The following is a 20,261-nucleotide window of genomic DNA, read 5'->3' on the forward strand; positions in this document are numbered from 1 at the left end:
GGTGCACATGCACAAAACACAAAATAATATCCCACAATCACAGGTGGTAAAAATGCAACCTAAATATGATCCCCAATGAGAGACAACGATTACGAGCTGCCTCTAATTGGGAATCATTCAAATCACCAACATAGAAAATAAACTAGAACACCACATAGAAATAAATAAACTAGATCACCCCCAGTCACGGACCTACTACACCATAGAGAAACAATGTCTCTCTATGGTCAGGGCGTGATACTACCCCCACTCCCTCAAAGGTGCAGACTCCGGCCACAAAACCTGAAATCATATGGGAAGGGTAGGGGGCGTGATTAGTGTAGATGGCGGCTCCGGTGCGGGGCGAAGTACCCACTCAGCTCGCGGATCCACCAGCATCAGTGGCGGCTCTGGTGCGGGATGAAGAACCCACTCATCCCGCGGATATGCCAGCATCGGGATGAAGAACACGCTCAGCTCACGGATCCACCAGCTTTGGTGGTGGCTCTGGTGCGGGCCAAAGAGCCCGCTCATCCCGCGGATCCAGCCGTGGACCCATGCTGAACACTGTGCCTAGACTGGACCTCGGTGTCAAGGAAGGCTCCTGCCATGGAGCGGGACTGGACACCAGCCCTGGCCTAGACATCGGTGCAGAGGAAGGCTCCTGCCCTGGAGCAGGACTGGACGCCAGCCCTGGCCTGGACATCGGTGCAGAGGAAGGCTCCTGCCATGAAGCGGGACTGGACACCAGCCCTGGCCTGGACATCGGTGCAGAAGAAGGCTTCTGCCATGGAGCGGGAGTGGACATCAGCCCTGGCCTGGACATCGGTGCAGAGGAAGGCTCCTGCCATGGAGCGGGACTGGACGCTGTGCCTGGACTGGGCACCGGCACATAGGAAGGCTCCTGCCCTGGAGCTGGACTGGATACCAGCCCTGGCCTGGACATCGGTGCAGAGGAAGGCTCCTGCCATGGAGCTGGACTGGACACCAGCCCTGGCCTGGACATCGGTGCAGAGGAAGGCTCCTGCCCTGGAGCTGGACTGGGCACCGGCGCGGAGGAAGACTCCTGCCCTGAAGCAGGACTGGACGCCCTGCCTGGAAGCTCCAGACCGTTGACCCTCGCTGGAGGTTCCGGACTGTGGACCGTCGCTGGAGTTTCTGGACTGTGGACCCTCGCTGGAGGTTCCGGACTGTGGACCTTCGCAGGAGGTTCCGGACTGTGGACCGTCGCAGGAGGCTCAGGACTGTGGACCATCGCAGGAGGTTCCGGACTGTGGACCGTCGCCGGAAGCTCTGGACTGTGAACCATCGCATGAAGCTCTGGACTGTGAACGTCGCCAGAATCTCTGGCGCTCTGGCGCACTGTACTGGGGAAGCACACTGGAGGCCTAGTGCGAGGAGCTGGCACAGGAAGTACTGGGTTGTGAAGGCGCACTGGAAACCTGGTTTCTCCCTCTTCCCCCAGACTGGCTCTGGTTCACTCCTCGGATCCGCCAACCACCCCTTGTGCCCCCCCCCAAAAAGTATTTTTGGGCTGTTTTTTGGGCGTTCTCTGTGGCCGTGAACCCCGGCGTCGTCGCTGTCCTCCCTTCTCTCCTTGCGTCTGCCGCCAAGGAAGGAAATCCTGTCCTGCCATGATTTCCTCCCAAGTCCAGGATACCTTCCCATCTAAGACCTCCTCCCATGTCCAGGATCCCTTCTCCTCCTGGGCATGCTGCTTGGCCCTGTTGTTGTGGGATATTCTGTCACGTACGTGAGGAGAGACGGACCAAGGCTCAGCGGATGTTGAGTTCCACATATTTATTATAATGTGACACTTAGCAACAATAAATCAATAAACTAACAACGAAACGTGGTGCACAAAACACAAAATAATGTCCCACAAACACAGTTGGGAAAAATGCAACCTAAATATGATCCCCAATTAGAGAGCCAACGATAACCAACGATAACCAACTGCATCTAATTGGGAATCATACAAATCACCAACATAGAAAATAAACTAGAACACCACATAGAAATAAATAAACTAGATCACCCCCAGTCACACCTTGACCTAATGCACCATAGAGAAACAATGGCTCTCTATGGTCACGGCGTGACGCCACTCCTCAAGAATGAGTGAGCATGCCAGTGTGTGTGTGTGTGTGTGTGTGTGTGTGTGTGTGTGTGTGTGTGTGTGTGTGTGTGTGTGTGTGTGTGTGTGTGTGTGTGTGTGTGTGTGTGTGTGTGTGTGTGTGTGTGTGTGTGTGTGTGTGTGTGTGTGTATCTAGGGTCAGGGAGGACCAGTAAACCAGCAGGACATCTGGAAGTGTTTGTTTATAGTCTGAGGTCTAATTTGAATTATTCAAAGCCTGTTCTCAAACCATATCACTGTGGTGACAGCACACTGTCATTTACATATGCCACTATCAACTCTCACAGAGGATCTACTTAGCAATTTATTTCATAAAAAATGAAAAAACAAGAACAGTATTTCATGGGTGCCATTAGCTATCGGGGGGGGTCTCAAATAATTAACTCAACAGGAAGGCAATTTTACAAGGCTATGCCGTTACTTCTTTGGAGAGGGAAAATGAAGTGCTTGTGTTTACTGCTGGCGCTTAGGGGAAACTGGAGATGCAGAGTGCGTTTTGGTACTACACCAGTGTTGTGGTTGAAAGAGACACTTATGTAATGAAAGTTTGAGGAGCATTTAAAGGCCATTCTGTTCTCCGGAACGGCTGGAATAGTTTGATTACATTTCATTGCGCCATGCTTCACAGTGGGAGGTAGAGAAATGGTAGTGTATAGAGGATGATTGTCGTCCAACATGAACTTTTGTTTGGACAAAAAAACATATCCCTTTCGACTGTATTTCCTTTATAGCATATTTGCTTGTAATTACTTTAGCCAGCATGACAGCTTGCTGATTGAATGATATGAATTGTGTTTGTGTTTTGAATGCTTTCAGGAGGTTGGACTACAAAGATAACTAAATTCAGTGGAAGCCTGAGTATGGACTGCAGGATAGATGATAATAATAATAGCAATATTCCTTCTGTAGCTCAGTTGGTAGAGCATGGCGCTTGTAACGCCAGGGTAGTGGGTTCGATCCCCGGGACCACCCATACGTAGAATGTATGCACACATGACTGTAAGTCGCTTTGGATAAAAGTGTCTGCTAAATGGCATATATTATTATTATTATTATTATTAACTACAAAAGATTAAAGGGCCGATTTATACACCTACATTGATGATTGAATAGTAAAGAAATAAAGTGAGTGGGGAGATAAAGAATATGTTTCATTATATAGAGCCTAAGACATGGGGGTGGGGGGGTGCTAAACTGACAGATGGAATAGTTTTTAAAGATGATCATACAATGGCTATTTGATTTGGAAATTTAGGAATCAAAACAAATTTAGGTATCAAAACAAATTATATAATAAATATTTGATAAAATATTGGTTTTGGACTTTACTACTAAAGCCCATAGAAACGCACTGAATAACACATTCAGAAATGGCAAAAGGACAGTCAAAAAAGAAATCATAAGAAGCCCTCATACTTCCATTAGTTTTTAAAACCGGTATCGGTTACCATCAGACCTGTCCGGTGACAATTGTCGGGGTCGTAGAGCAAAACGGAGAACATGAGCATCTCCCCTTTTCACTAGTCCCATTAGTTTGTAGCCCAAACGGTTCGGACGCTACCAAACAGAAGTTGGCACATCGAAGGTACCCATTTCAGATGGGTCTCCTGACACTTGCGGGGGTCATATAACAAAACGAGATTCTCACCTGGGAGTCTCGTCTTTCCATAGAGTGGTCATGATAGTTTATTAGGTCAAACCGTTCATACGCTACAGAAGTTTATGTGAGAAGACTGATTTTCGGGATGTCTCATGGTCTGACAAACACTCTAGCTCTGCCACCTTTCATCGCAGATGAAACCGCGGAAGTGCGACACTGGCGGATTGAGATACATCCAATGCAAACAAACATATCTCTAGTTTAAGTAAGCAAACAAACCTCTTGCTACTGTCGGTCATCAGTCAGTCGCACATTGTTTTAAAGGAGTGTTTGGATCCAATCAAATCAAATCAAAGGTTAGCAATGTAAAGTTAGCTTAGTAGAACCCCCCCGCCCCCAAGCTAACATAAAGGGGTCCTAGATTCCAAATCAAATATTTATCACCATCTTTAAACAATATTGTATGTATTAGTCATATGTTGTATGAAATCACTGGTATGTCTATGTATAGGTATTATCTCAGACTGTGTATCCCCCTCCCACCCCAGATGTACCCATTAGAGAGCTCACTACCGAGCCAGCCTCATCCCCCTCCCACCCCAGATGTACCCCTCAGAGAGCTCACTACCGAGCCAGCTTCATCCCCCTCCCGCCCCAGATGTACCCCTCAGAGAGCTCACTACCGAGCCAGCCTCATCCCCCTCCCGCGCCAGATGTACCCATCAGAGAGCTCACTACCGAGCCAGCCTCATCCCCCTCCCACCCCAGATGTACCCCTCAGAGAGCTAACTACCGAGCCAGCTTCATCCCCCTCCCACCCCAGATGTACCCCTCAGAGAGCTCACGACCGAGCCAGCCTCATCCTCCTCCCGCCCCAGATGTACCCATCAGAGAGCTCACTACCGAGCCAGCCTCATCCCCCTCCCACCCCAGATGTACCCCTCAGAGAGCTCACTACCGATCCAGCCTCATCCTCCTCCCGCCCCAGGTGTACCCATCAGAGAGCTCACTACCGATCCAGCCTCATCCTCCTCCCGCCCCAGATGTACCCATCGGAGAGCTCACTACCAATCCAGCCTCATCCCCCTCCCGCCCCAGATGTACCCATCAGAGAGCTCACTACTGAGCCAGCCTCATCCCCCTCCCGCCCCAGATGTACCCCTCAGAGAGCTCACTACCGAGCCAGCCTCATCCCCCTCCCGCCCCAGATGTACCCATCAGAGAGCTCACTACCGAGCCAGCCTCATCCCCCTCCCACCCCAGATGTACCCCTCAGAGAGCTTACTACCGAGCCAGCTTCATCCCCCTCCCACCCCAGATGTACCCCTCAGAGAGCTCATGACCGAGCCAGCCTCATCCTCCTCCCGCCCCAGATGTACCCATCAGAGAGCTCACTACCGAGCCAGCCTCATTCCCCTCCCGCCCCAGATGTACCCCTCAGAGAGCTCACGACCGAGCCAGCCTCATCCCCCTCCCGCCCCAGATGTACCCATTAGAGAGCTCACTACCGAGCCAGCCTCATCCCCCTCCCACCCCAGATGTACCCCTCAGAGAGCTCACTACTGAGCCAGCTTCATCCCCCTCCCGCCCCAGATGTACCCATAAGAGAGCTCACTACCGAGCCAGCCTCATCCTCCTCCCGCCCCAGATGTAACCCCACAGAGAGCTCACTACCGAGCCAGCTTCATCCCCCTCCCGCCCCAGATGTACCCCTCAGAGAGCTCACTACCGAGCCAGCTTCATCCCCCTCCCACCCCAGATGTACCCATCAGAGAGCTCACTACCGAGCCAGCCTCATCCCCCTCCCACCCCAGATGTACCCCTCAGAGAGCTAACTACCGAGCCAGCTTCATCCCCCTCCCACCCCAGATGTACCCCTCAGAGAGCTCACGACCGAGCCAGCCTCATCCTCCTCCCGCCCCAGGTGTACCCTTCAGAGAGCTCACTACCGATCCAGCCTCATCCTCCTCCCGCCCCAGATGTACCCATCGGAGAGCTCACTACCAATCCAGCCTCATCCCCCTCCCGCCCCAGATGTACCCATCAGAGAGCTCACTACTGAGCCAGCCTCATCCCCCTCCCACCCCAGATGTACCCCTCAGAGAGCTAACTACCGAGCTAGCTTCATCCCCCTCCCACCCCAGATGTACCCCTCAGAGAGCTCACGACCGAGCCAGCCTCATCCTCCTCCCGCCCCAGATGTACCCATCAGAGAGCTCACTACCGAGCCAGCCTCATCCCCCTCCCACCCCAGATGTACCCCTCAGAGAGCTCACTACCAAGCCAGCTTCATCCCCCTCCCGCCCCAGATGTACCCCTCAGAGAGCTCACTACCGAGCCAGCCTCATCCCCCTCCCGCCCCAGATGTACCCATCAGAGAGCTCACTACCGAGCCAGCCTCATACCCCTCCCACCCCAGATGTACCCCTCAGAGAGCTAACTACCGAGCCAGCTTCATCCCCCTAACACACCAGATGTACCCCTCAGAGAGCTCACGACCAAGCCAGCCTCATCCTCCTCCCGCCCCAGATGTACCCATCAGAGAGCTCACTACCGAGCCAGCCTCATCCCCCTCCCACCCCAGATGTACCCCTCAGAGAACTCACTACCGATCCAGCCTCATCCTCCTCCCGCCCCAGATGTACGCATCAGAGAGCTCACTACCGATCCAGCCTCATCCTCCTCCCGCCCCAGATGTACCCATCAGAGAGCTCACTACCGATCCAGCCTCATCCCCCTCCCGCCCCAGATGTACCCATAAGAGAGCTCACTACCGAGCCAGCCTCATCCTCCTCCCGCCCCAGATGTAACCCCACAGAGAGCTCACTACCGAGCCAGCTTCATCCCCCTCGTGCCCCAGATGTACCCCTCAGAGAGCTCACTACTGTGCCAGCCTCATCCTCCTCCCGCCCCAGATGTAACCCCTCAGAGAGCTCACTACCGAGCCAGCTTCATCCCCCTCATGCCCCAGATGTACCCTTCAGAGAGCTCACTACCGAGCCAGCTTCATCCCCCTCATGCCCCAGATGTACCCATCAGAGAGCTCACTACCGAGCCAGACTCATCCCCCCCTCCGCACCAGATGTACCCCCCAGAGTGCTCAATATCGAGCCAGCTTCATCCCCCTCCTGCCCCAGATGTACCCCTCAGAGAGCTCACGACCGAGCCAGCCTCATCCCCAATGCAATAGAATGCAAATTAATTACTTCAAAATCATACAATGTGATTTTCTGGATTCCATCTAAGGCAAAACTGATTATGTTTCCGGATGCTTCGGCCCATCAGCCCCAGAGTCAATCAAAGCACTGCATCTGAACCGGTCCAGCGTAGATGGACCGACATAGTAGTACAAGATCTAGATGAAGGGACCTGTTCACTGGACCTTGTTTTAGATTCCGTCTCTCACAGTTGAAGTGTACCTATGATAAAAATTACAGACCTCTACATGCTTTATAAGTGGGAAACCTGCAAAATTGGCAGTGTATCAAGTACTTGTTCTCCCCACTGTAAATGTACATCAAGGTGCCTTTTTTGCAGTACATGAAACCAGCAGCAAGGTGTGGTTGATAATGCATATAATGGAAGGTCTCCTGTTTCCTATTACAGAACAGGGGTGTCATGACGTTGGCCTGGGGGTAGGTTTATGACAGTCATAAATACCTCTTTCCCCCTTTTTCCACTCTCTACCCTACTGATGTTACATTTGCAAAACCTTTGGTTAACATAGAGAATCTGGGAACATCAGACGATGGGGGGAAATGAACTATATTCTGGTAATCCGACCAATTGAACATATGTGGTGTTACTTAATGAATATGTTGTCAGTTCGGTTGTCATCTGAGACATTCTCATCAATGATAAGATGACAAACTCTACAGTGGAAAGTCTACACATCAGAGTTATCGGATTTACATGGAATTGTTGTTCAATTTAAATGTTTGAATATGAAATTATTCGTGATGGGATGAAATATGATTTTAGCTTCTAAAATGTGATATTTGGGTTTTCATAAGATAGGGCTCTGCTCAATCAGTGGCCCGCCCCTATGAAGGGACATGGGCTATAAAACCTTTCAAACACGCTCTCCTCTCCCTTCCTATATAAGCCCTTGACAACAATATAACCTCCTGTTCCGAGGACGTGAGGATGACGGTCCGATGTCAGAATGGTTCAGATAATAACTACAGAAGGAAGCCAACATCAGCATGAGCTTTGGTTGCGAATGGTATGAACTTTGAACTCTTATTCACTACAGAAGTGATACCTCCTAGCTGTTGAGTTAGCAACAGCAGACGCAAACGAGGGTTAGGAAGGAACAGACAAAGTATCCCGTATATCACACAACAACGTTACTACAACGTATGCAAATGGCCACCAGAGACATTCTTCAAAGGACAAAGGACTTGGTTGGACAACACGGCCTTCCATCTACCACCAACCTACCGAAGCGCAGCTCAGAGTAAATATTTATTGCATTTTCCTTTTCAAAATGGGGGGTAATTTAGAATGCATAAGATACTGTATTTATGATAGCACAACTTCGCCCTTTGTTCCTCAGTCTTCCCGCTCTTTCACTCAAACCCAGCCCTTTTCTTTTGTGTAACAAGCTGTCATATCTGTTCCGTCCGCTAGGGATGTTTTCGTTTATGACGTAATTTGTAATCAAGTTATGATTTAATTAAGCGTATGTGTAATTCTGTGTGATTAGTTAGGTATTTAGTAAATAAATAATTAAACCCAATTTTGTATTGCTGATTGAACTTGTTAGCCAGGGTTCGTGTAGATAACCAAGAATTGACAACTTTCAGATGAGACTGAATTAAGATGACGATTAATATTGACTGCTATTGGTATCAAATCAAATCAAATCAAATTGATTTATATATCCCTTCGTACATCAGCTGATATCTCAAAGTGCTGTACAGAAACCCAGCCTAAAACCCCAAACAGCAAGCAATGCAGGTGTAGAAGCACAGTGGCTAGGAAAAACTCCCTAGAAAGGCCAAAACCTAGGAAGAAACCTAGAGAGGAACCAGGCTATGTGGGGTGGCCAGTCCTCTTCTGGCTGTGCCGGGTGGAGATTATAACAGAACATGGCCAAGATGTTCAAATGTTCATAAATGACCAGCATGGTCGAATAATAACAAGGCAGAACAGTTGAAACTGGAGCAGCAGCACAGTCAGGTGGACCGGGGACAGCAAGGAGTCATCATGTCAGGTAGTCCTGGGGCACGGTCCTAGGGCTCAGGTCAGTTGAAACTGGAGCAGCAGCATGGCCAGGTGGACTGGGGACAGCAAGGAGTCATCATGTCAGGTAGTCCTGGGGCATGGTCCTAGGGCTCAGGTCCTCCGAGAGAGAGAAAGAAAGAAGGAGAGAATTAGAGAATGCACACTTAGATTCACACAGGACACCGAATAGGACAGGAGAAGTACTCCAGATATAACAAACTGACCCTAGCCCCCCGACACAAACTACTGCAGCATAAATACTGGAGGCTGAGACAGGAGGGGACAGGAGACACTGTGGCCCCATCTGAGGACACCCCCGGACAGGGCCAAACAGGAAGGATATAACCCCACCCACTTTGCCAAAGCACAGCCCCCACACCACAAGAGGGATATCTTCAACCACCAACTTACCATCCTGAGACAAGGCTGAGTATAGCCCACAACAATCTCCTCCACGGCACAACCCAATGGCGGGGCGCCAACCCAGACAGGATGACCATAACAGTGAATCAACCCACTCAGGTGACGCACCCCCTGCAGGGACGGCATGAGAGAGCCCCAGTAAGCCAGTGACTCAGCCCCTGTAATAGGGTTAGAGGCAGAGAATCCCAGTGGAAAGAGGGGAACCGGCCAGGCAGAGACTGCAAGGGCGGTTCGTTGCTCCAGAGCCTTTCCGTTCACCTTCCCACTCCTGGGCCAGACTACACTCAATCATATGACCCACTGAAGAGATGAGTCTTCAGTAAAGACTTAAAGGTTGAGACCGAGTTTGCTTCTCTGACATGGGTAGGCAGACCGTTCCATAAAAATGGAGCTCTATAGGAGAAAGCCCTGCCTCCAGCTGTTTGCTTAGAAATTCTAGGGACAATTAGGAGGCCTGCGTCTTGTGACCGTAGCGTACGTGTAGGTATGTACGGCAGGACCAAATCAGAGAGATAGGTAGGAGCAAGCCCATGTAATGCCTTGTAGGTTAGCAGTAACACCTTAAAATCAGCCCTTGCTTTGACAGGAAGCCAGTGTAGAGAGGCTAGCACTGGAGTAATATGATAATTTTTTTTTGGTTCTAGTCAGGATTCTAGCAGCCGTATTTAGCACTAACTGAAGTTTAATTAGTGCTTTATCCGGGTAGCCGGAAAGTAGAGCATTGCAGTAGTCTAACCTAGAAGTGACAAAAGCATGGATTCATTTTTCTGCATCATTTTTGGACAGAAAATTTCTGATGTTTGCAATATTACGTAGATGGAAAAAAGCTGTCCTCGAAATGGTCTTGATATGTTCTTCAAAAGAGAGATCAGGGTCCAGAGTAACGCCGAGGTCCTTCACAGTTTTATTTAAGACGACTGTACAACCATTAAGATTAATTGTCAGATTCAACAGAAGATCTCTTTGTTTCTTGGGACCTAGAACAAGCATCTCTGTTTTGTCCGAGTTTAATAGTAGAAAGTTTGCAGCCATCCACTTCCTTATGTCTGAAACACATGCTTCTAGCGAGGGCAATTTTGGGGCTTCACCATGTTTCATTGAAATGTACAGCTGTGTGTCATCCGCATAGCAGTGAAAGTTAACATTATGTTTTCGAATAACATCCCCAAGAGGTAAAATGTATAGTGAAAACAATACTAGGTCTTTAAGAGTTTATTCGGAAGATAACAGCTCTATAAATATTATTTTGTTGTGCTCGACTCTCTAGTTAATTTCATTTACATTATTAGCTCAATCAGGTAATATTAATTACTGAGAAATTATTTTATAGAATAGCATGTCATATCACTTAATCCGGCATAGCCAAAGACACGACAGGGGTATACGAACCTGTGCTGCAGAGATGAGGTCAGAGATCATGCTGGGAGGGCATGTGTGTGAGAGCCACACACACACACACACACACACACACACACACACACACACACACACACACACACACACACACACACACACACACACACACACACACACACACACACACACACACACACACACACACACACACACACACACACACACACACAGACACAGACACAGACACAGACACAGACACAGACACACACACACACACACTGGTACTTCCGGTACTTCCGGCGCCGATAGAGATGGCCGCCTCGCTTCGCGTTCCTAGGAAACTATGCAGTTTTTATTTATTTATTTTTTAAAAAATGATTCCGTATTATTTCTTACATTAATACCTCAGGTCATCGTAGGTTTCATTACATACAGTCGAGAAGAACTACTGAATATAAGATCAGCGTCAACTCACTATCAGTACGACCAAGAATATGATTTTCGCGACGCGGATGCTGTTTTCTGCCTTTCAACCAGGACAACGGAATGGATCCCATGCGGTGACCCAAAAAAAGGACTCCGTAAAAGAGGGAAACGAGGCGTTCTTCTGGTCAGACTCCGGAGACGGGCACATCGTGCACCACTCCCTAGCATTCTTCTCGCCAATGTCCAGTCTCTTGACAACAAGGTTGATGAAATCCGAGCAAGGGTAGCATTCCAGAGGGACATCAGAGACTGTAACGTTCTTTGCTTCACGGAAACATGGCTCACTGGAGAGACGCTATCGGAGCCGGTGCAGCCAGCGGGTTTCTCCACGCATCGCACCGACAGAAACAAACTTCTTTCTGGTAAGAAGAGGGGCGGGGGCGTATGCCTTATGGCTAACGAGACATGGTGTGATGAAAGAAACATACAGGAACTCAAATTCTTCTGTTCACCTGATTTAGAATTCCTCACAATCAAATGTCGACCACATTATCTACCAAGAGAATTATCTTCGATTATAATCACAGCCGTATATATATCCCCCCCCAAGCAGACACATCGATGGCTCTGAACGAACTTTATTTGACTCTTTGCAAACTGGAATCCATTTATCCGGAGGCTGCATTCATTGTAGCTGGGGATTTTAACAAGGCTAATCTGAAAACAAGACTCCCTAAATTTGATCAGCATATCGATTGCGCAACCAGGGGTGGAAAAACCTTGGATCATTGTTACTCTAACTTCCGCAACACATATAAGGCCCTGCCCCGCCCTCCTTTCGGAAAAGCTGACCACGACTCCATTTTCTTGATCCCTGCCTACAGACAGAAACTAAAAAAAGAAGCTCCCACGCTGAGGTCTGTCCAACGCTGGTCCGACCAAGCTGACTCCACACTCCAAGACTGCTTCCATTACGTGGACTGGGATATGTTTCGTATTGCGTCAGATAACAACATTGACGAATACGCTGATTCGGTGTGCGAGTTCTTAGAACGTGCGTTGAAGATGTCGTTCCCATAGCAACGATTAAAACATTCCCTAACCAGAAACTGTGGATTGACGGCAGCGTTCGCGTGAAACTGAAAGCGCGAACCACTACTTTTAATCAGGGCAAGGTGACTGGTAACATGTCCGAATACAAACAGTGCAGCTATTCCCTCCGCAAGGCTATCAAACAACCTAAGCATCAGTACAGAGACAAAGTAGAATCTCAATTCAACGGCTCAGACACAAGAGGCATGTGGCAGGGTCTACAGTCAATCACGGACTACAAGAAGAAAACCAGCCCAGTCACGGACCAGGATGTCTTGCTCCCAGGCAGACTAAATCACTTTTTTGCCCGCTTTGAGGACAATACAGTGCCACTGACACGGCCTGCAACGAAAACATGCGGACTCGCCTTCACTGCAGCCGAGATGAGTAAGACATTTAAACGTGTTAACCCTCGCAAGGCTGCAGGCCCAGAAGGCCGCGCCCTCAGAGCATGCGCAGACCAGCTGGCCGGTGTGTTTACGGACATATTCAATCAATCCCTATACCAGTCTGCTGTTCCCACATGCTTCAAGAGGGCCACCATTGTTCCTCTTCCCAAGAAAGCTAAGGTAACTGAGCTAAAGGACTACCGCCCCGTAGCACTCACTTCCGTCATCATGAAGTGCTTTGAGTCAAGGACCATATCACCTCCACCCTACCTGACACCTTAGACCCACTCCAATTTGCTTACCGCCCGAATAGGTCCACAGACGATGCAATCTCAACCACACTGCACACTGCCCTTACCCATCTGGACAAGAGGAATACCTATGTGAGAATGCTGTTCATCGACAACAGCTTGGCATTCAACACCATAGTACCCTCCAAGCTCGTCATCAAGCTCGAGACCCTGGGTCTCGACCCCGCCCTGTGCAACTGGGTACTGGACTTCCTGACGGGCCGCCCCCAGGTGGTGAGGGTAGGCAACAACATCTCCACCCCGCTGATCCTCAACACTGGGGCCCCACAAGGGTGTGTTCTGAGCCCTCTCCTGTACTCCCTGTTCACCCATGACTGCGTGGCCACGCACGCCTCCAACTCAATCATTAAGTTTGCGGACGACACGACAGTGGTAGGCTTGATTACCAACAACGACGAGACGGCCTACAGGGAGGAGGTGAGGGCCCTCGGAGTGTGGTGTCAGGAAAATAACCTCACACTCAACATCAACAAAACGAAGGAGATGATTGTGGACTTCAGGAAACAGCAGAGGGAACACCCCCCTATCCACATCGATGGAACAGTAGTGGAGAGGGTAGCAAGTTTTAAGTTCCTCAGCATACACATCACAGACAAACTGAATTGGTCCACTCACACAAACAGCATCGTGAAGAAGGCGCAGCAGCGCCTCTTCAACCTCAGGAGGCTGAAGAAATTTGGCTTGTCACCAAAAGCACTCACAAACTTCTACAGATGCACAATCGAGAGCATCCTGGCGGGCTGTATCACCGCCTGGTACGGCAACTGCTCCGCCCACAACCGTAAGGCTCTCCAGAGGATAGTGAGGTCTGCACAACGCATCACCGCATCCAGGACACCTACACCACCCGATGTTACAGGAAGTCCATAAAGATCATCAAGGACAACAACCACCCGAGCCACTGCCTGTTCACCCCGCTATCATCCAGAAGGCGAGGTCAGTACAGGTGCATCAAAGCTGGGACCAAAGCTGGGACCAAAGCTGGGACCAAAGTCTCATCAAAGCTGAGACTGAAAAACAGCTTCTATCTCAAGGCCATCAGACTGTTAAACAGCCACCACTAACATTGAGTGGCTGCTGCCAACACACTGACACTGACACTGACTCAACTCCAGCCACTTTAATAATGGGAATTGATGGGAAATGATGTAAAATATATCACTAGCTACTTTAAACAATGCTACCTAATATAATGTAACATACCCTACATTATTCATCTCATATGCATACGTATATACTGTACTCTATATCATCTACTGCATCCTTATGTAATACATGTATCACTAGCCACTTTAACTATGCCACTTTGTTTACATACTCATCTCATATGTATATACTGTACTCGATACCATCTACTGTATCTTGCCTAGGCTGCTCTGTACCATCACTCATTCATATATATTTATGTACATATTCTTTATCCCCTTACACTGTGTATAAGACAGTAGTTTTGGAATTGTTAGTTAGATTACTTGTTGGTTATTACTGCATTGTCGGAACTAGAAGCACAAGCATTTCGCTACATTCACATTAACATCTGCATGTGACAAATACAATTTGATTTGATTTGACACACACACACACACACACACACACACACACACACACACACACACACACACACACACACACACACACACACACACACACACACACACACACACACACACACACACACACACACACACACACACACACACACACACACTAACCATTATCATAAATTGTCAGTATGCTAAGAATATCCAGTCAGCCATGTATGTTAACTACCAGTGTCGACGCCCAGATCCCCCTAGTCCCCACTCTCCATTTTCACACACAACACAATTATCATAATAGGGGGTTTAATGGAATCCGTGCTGTTCCAAAATGCTCTGCGTGTGTAGCTACAACACCTTGATTCTTACAGCGGTCCATCTGTCGCCATCTGCTCCCCCCTGGACTGCAGTAAGCACAGTCATTACCAGGCCCCTGGCTGGTCAGGGGGAGAGACGCCATGCCTCAACACCAGAAAAGAGCAACACAAACGGGAGGATCAGCCAACCCCCCCTTCCTCCCACTACCTCCTCTGGAAACCTGCCCAGAGTGGGGCTTGTTCGGTACGAATGGAGAGGAGAGACTGAACACAGAGTCAGCAGGACCACAGATGATAATCTGCTCTCCTGTGAAATCCAATGAGAGTGTGTGAAGGGGGGTGGGAGGTGGTTGAGGTGGGTGTGTGTGTTCTGTAGTCTGTGAATGTATATGTATGTAGTGGGGGCAGGCGGTGAGGGTATATATGGAGCAGTGGAGGCTGTTGAGGGGAGAATGGGCCTGGAAACCATGTGTTTGGTGTATTTGATACCATTCCACTGACATTGCTCCAGTCATTCCCATGTGCCCGTTCTCCCCAATTAAGGTGCCACAAACATCCTGTGACATGGTGGTTGGTGGTTAATGAGGGTATATATGGATGTTGGTGGTTAATGAGGGTATGAATGAAGGTATATATGGAGGTTGGTGGTTAATGAGGGTATATATGGAGGTTGGTGGTTAAGGAGGGTACACATTAGGGTATATATGGAGGTTGGTGGTTAATGAGGGTATATATGGATGTTGGTGGTTAATGAGGGTATATATGGAGGTTGGTGGTTAATGAGGGTATATATGGAGGTTGGTGATTAATGAGGGTATATATGGAGGTTGGTGGTTAAGGAGGGTATGAATGAGGGTATATATGGAGGTTGGTGGTTAAGGAGGGTATACATTAGGGTATATATGGAGGTTGGTGGTTAATGAGGGTATGAATGAGGGTATATATGGAGGTTGGTGGTTAATGAGGGTATATATGGAGGTTGATGGTTAAGGAGGGTATATATGGAGGTTGGTGGTTAAGGAGGGTATACATTAGGGTATATATGGAGGTTGGTGGTTAATGAGGGTATATATGGAGGTTGGTGGTTAATGAGGGTATGAATGAGGGTATATATGGAGGTTGGTGGTTAATGAGGGTATGAATGAGGGTATATATGGAGGTTGGTGGTTAATGAGGGTATATATGGAGGTTGGTGGTTAATGAGGGTATATATGGAGGTTGGTGATTAATGAGGGTATATATGGAGGTTGGTGGTTAATGAGGGTATGAATGAGGGTATATATGGAGGTTGATGGTTAAGGAGGGTATATATGGAGGTTGGTGGTTAAGGAGGGTATACATTAGGGTATATATGGAGGTTGGTGGTTAATGAGGGTATATATGGAGGTTGGTGGTTAATGAGGGTATATACAGTATGTATGTGTCTGTGTATCAGGTGAGATTGGGAAAAGTTGGTGGTCAGTGCCTGCTCTGCCACTATAGAAGTATTGACTGACATGTCAGTGTGTACAGTTAGAAACCAGATGAATGATATTGGGACAGATATAGGAATATGGAAACTCATAATAACAGGTGATGGGATTGTGGGGGAGGTGGACGGGAGATGGATAGAGGGAGGAGATGAGAGGGGGATGGGATGGGAGTAGGAGAGAGGGAGGAGTGGAGGTGTCATTTGAGCCGAAAGATTGTTGCAGGTCATTTATCTATTTCTAAATCCAGCCATTAGGTCTGTAAAAGGCCAAGCAATTCACTGTCTATGATCAGGGGAGTCAGAGGCAAGCGTGTGGTGTTAGGTAAACTGAATAGTCAAGGTTAGTGTGACTGAGTGATTATTGTTAAATAAAATATTTAATTTGTTTAGCCAAAATGGTCAATGTCAATTTCACTCTTAACGTGTCTAGTTTCCAGCGTGCTCAGCTTAATGCTCAGTCTTCTATTGTATTCACAGCTGGTGAGAGTTCGGTGTTAAGGTGGGTTTATCCCTCAGGTCAGTGTTGAGTCAGTCCTCTGGCTGATTGCTTTGTGTTGAGGTCAGCGTAGTGTGGCTCTGCCCAATAGGAACTGTGTTTTGTGTGTGTGTGTGTATGTGGAAGAGAGAGAGAACGGGGAGACAGGTGAGCCCTTTCTCTAATGGACTGATGAATGGTCTCCTTTGTGAGAGAGATTGGACGTGGCGAAGGCTGTCATTGAAAAGTGGTGGAGGTGTTGTGTGTGTTGCCATTCCAGAACAATCTAGCCAGGCTGGGACCCTTGTAAAGACGAGTCTTGTTTTTATTTCATATTCTCTCTTTCTCCCTCTCTCTACATATTCTTGTAATGCGTATGTAGTTCTCCACTGCAACCGGCACCCCAGGAAACTGACAGCTGAGTTAGTTACCATTACCAAACCAGGACACACACACACACACACACACACACACACACACACACACACACACACACACACACACACACACACACACACACACACACACACACACACACACACACACACACACACACACACACACACACACACACACACACACACACACACGTGTACATACCTACACCCATTACACACATGCTGTGCAGACACCCTCTCAAAAATATATTGCAGTGCATGTATTACAATACACTCATTTACATACTCACACACATCACAATGTTCTTCTCAAATATACCACATCACATACACATAGCTGTGAGAGTTTAGTTGCAGCAGCAGTGAGGTCAGATAAGCAGCCATCAAGTTCTAGAGCTTCAGGAAGATGTTCTTGCACCTCAAAGTTAGGGTGAGAACACAGACTGTGTCTTTGTGTGCGTTTGTGTGAGTGCCTGTGCATATGTGAGTGTGTGTCAGATGGAGAGAGAGAGATTTTTTTGAAGTGCCAGAAAGACCTTTGGGTTTATTCTGAGACAGGTTGATACTGAGACATATCTCTCTCTTTCTCTCTTTCTCTCTCTCTCTCTCTCTCTCTCTCTCTCTCTCTCTCTCTCTCTCTCTCTCTCTCTCTCTCTCTCTCTCTCTCTCTCTCTCTCTCTCTCTCTCTCTCTCTCTCTCTCTCTCTCTCTCTCTCTCTCTCTCTCTCTCTCTCTCTCTCTCTCTCTCTCTCACACACAAACCACACTTTAACCCACACATGATTATCTCTGAACTTCCTCTGGTGTAACACACGATACTGTCCCCTGGGAACACAAGCTCAGATCAAAGGTTCCTGGCTGCAATATTACATTATTTATGAGTGTAGTGCTTAAAATAGCTATGCTTTTTAGGGTGAGATGCTTCATCATGGAGCAGCTCTATGCTCAGCCTCAACCTACCATCCACTGCTGCTGTTACTGAGGATGATGATGATGATGATGATGATGATGATGATGATGATGTGAGGTGCAGAGGAGTTGAGCACTGAGCTGATCCCAGCCATTATGAGCTGACCTGACTAGCATCAGGATATCCACTCATTCTCAACATGCTGCACCATAATGGATCATTACAGACCAGTGGATACATTCTATACAGGTAGGTGTTACATTGTACTAGAGTAACTTGGTTACTTTATTCACCACTCACTGACCACTGAACTGTTTGCATTAAACTGACTACAATGTTCAAGTGACACCTAAGCCCTTACAACCCAGTACACCAAAACACCCCATCCATCTCCACCTGTATGTGTTGAACCCCTGCAGCTTATCAGCTGTTCCAAAGTCAACAGCACAACAGATTCTAACAGCACAGTATATTGAAGGAACAGTGAGGCGATCCCTTTCTTTCTAACACAGTATATTGAAGGAACAGTGAGGCTATCCCTTTCTAACACAGTATATTGAAGGAACAGTGAGGCTATCCCTTTCTTTCTAACACAGTATATTGAAGGAACAGTAAGGCGATCCCTTTCTAACATAGTATATTGAAGGAACAGTGAGGCGATCCCTTTCTTTCTAACACAGTATATTGAAGGAACAGTGAGGCTATCCCTTTCTTTCTAACACAGTATATTGAAGGAACAGTGAGGCGATCCCTTTCTTTCTAACACAGTATATTGAAGGAACAGTGAGGCAATCCCTTTCTTTCTAACACAGTATATTGAATGAACAGTGAGGCGATCCCTTTCTATCTAACACAGTATATTGAAGGAACAGTAAGGCTATCCCTTTCTAACACAGTATATTGAAGGAACAGTGAAGCTATCCCTTTCTAACACAGTATATTGAAGGAACAGTGAGGCTATCCCTTTCTAACACAGTATATTGAAGGAACAGTGAGGCTATCCCTTTCTAACACAGTATATTGAAGGAACAGTGAGGCTATCCCTTTCTTTCTAACACAGTATATTGAAGGAACAGTGAGGCGATCCCTTTCTTTCTAACACAGTATATTGAAGCAGTGAGGCAATCCCTGTGCTTTTCTAACACAGTATATCTGAAACCTGAGAGGAGACCGGTAATCAATCTAACAATGTGAGACCATTGAAGGAACAGGAAGGGTATCCCTGAGGCAATCCCTTTCTTTCTAACACAGTATATTGAATGAACAGTGAGGCGATCCCTTTCTATCTAACACAGTATATTGAAGGAACAGTAAGGCTATCCCTTTCTAACACAGTATATTGAAGGAACAGTGAAGCTATCCCTTTCTAACACAGTATATTGAAGGAACAGTGAGGCTATCCCTTTCTAACACAGTATATTGAAGGAACAGTGAGGCTATCCCTTTCTAACACAGTATATTGAAGGAACAGTGAGGCTATCCCTTTCTAACACAGTATATTGAAGGAACAGTGAGGCGATCCCTTTCTATCTAACACAGTATATTGAAGGAACAGTGAGGCGATCCCTTTCTTTCTAACACAGTATATTGAAGGAACAGTGAGGCGATCCCTTTCTTTCTAACACAGTATATTGAAGGAACAGTAAGGCGATCCCTTTCTTTCTAACACAGTATATTGAAGGAAAAGTGAGGCGATCCCTTTCTATCTAACACAGTATATTGAAGGAACAGTGAGGCTATCCCTTTCTATCTAACACAGTATATTGAAGGAACAGTAAGGCTATCTCTTTCTTTCTAACACAGTATATTGAAGGAACAGTGAGGCTATCCCTTTCTTTCTAACACGGTATATTGAAGGAACAGTAAGGCTATCCCTTTCTTTCTAACACAGTATATTGAAGGAACAGTGAGGCTATCCCTTTCTTTCTAACACAGTATCTTGAAGGATCAGTGAGGCGATCCCTTTCTATCTAACACAGTATATTGAAGGAACAGTGAGGCGATCCCTTTCTATCTAACACAGTATATTGAAGGAACAGTGAGGCGATCCCTTTCTATCTAACACAGTATATTGAAGGAACAGTGAGGCTATCCCTTTCTATCTAACACAGTATCTTGAAGGATCAGTGAGGCGATCCCTTTCTATCTAACACAGTATATTGAAGGAACAGTGAGGCTATCCCTTTCTTTCTAACACAGTATCTTGAAGGA

The 20,261-nt window shown here is 47.5% G+C and overlaps 1 protein-coding gene across 1 annotated transcript; it reads left to right on the plus strand.

Moving 5' to 3' along the window:
* The first annotated feature begins 536 nt into the window (after positions 1-536).
* LOC124004947 (flocculation protein FLO11-like) lies at positions 537-6,526 on the plus strand. Its single transcript, XM_046313751.1, has 5 exons — positions 537-807; positions 4,265-4,816; positions 4,870-5,256; positions 5,365-5,697; positions 5,751-6,526. The coding sequence occupies exons 1-5, from the start codon at positions 537-539 to the stop codon at positions 6,524-6,526; spliced, it is 2,319 nt and encodes a 772-aa protein (XP_046169707.1).
* The last annotated feature ends 13,735 nt before the right edge of the window (positions 6,527-20,261 follow it).

Source organism: Oncorhynchus gorbuscha, linkage group LG19 (genome assembly GCF_021184085.1).
Source record: "Oncorhynchus gorbuscha isolate QuinsamMale2020 ecotype Even-year linkage group LG19, OgorEven_v1.0, whole genome shotgun sequence".
NCBI lineage: Eukaryota > Metazoa > Chordata > Actinopteri > Salmoniformes > Salmonidae > Oncorhynchus > Oncorhynchus gorbuscha.

Coding starts and splice junctions, on each gene's coding strand:
- LOC124004947 (XM_046313751.1), top strand. CDS start 537: ATGCTGAACACTGTGCCTAGACTGGACCTCGGTGTCAAGGAAGGCTCC. Junction 808..4,264: donor CAGCCCTGGCCTGGACATCG/GTGCAGAGGAAG, acceptor CTCCCACCCCAG/ATGTACCCATTAGAGAGCTC. Junction 5,257..5,364: donor ATCCCCCTCCCACCCCAGAT/GTACCCCTCAGA, acceptor CTCCCGCCCCAG/ATGTAACCCCACAGAGAGCT.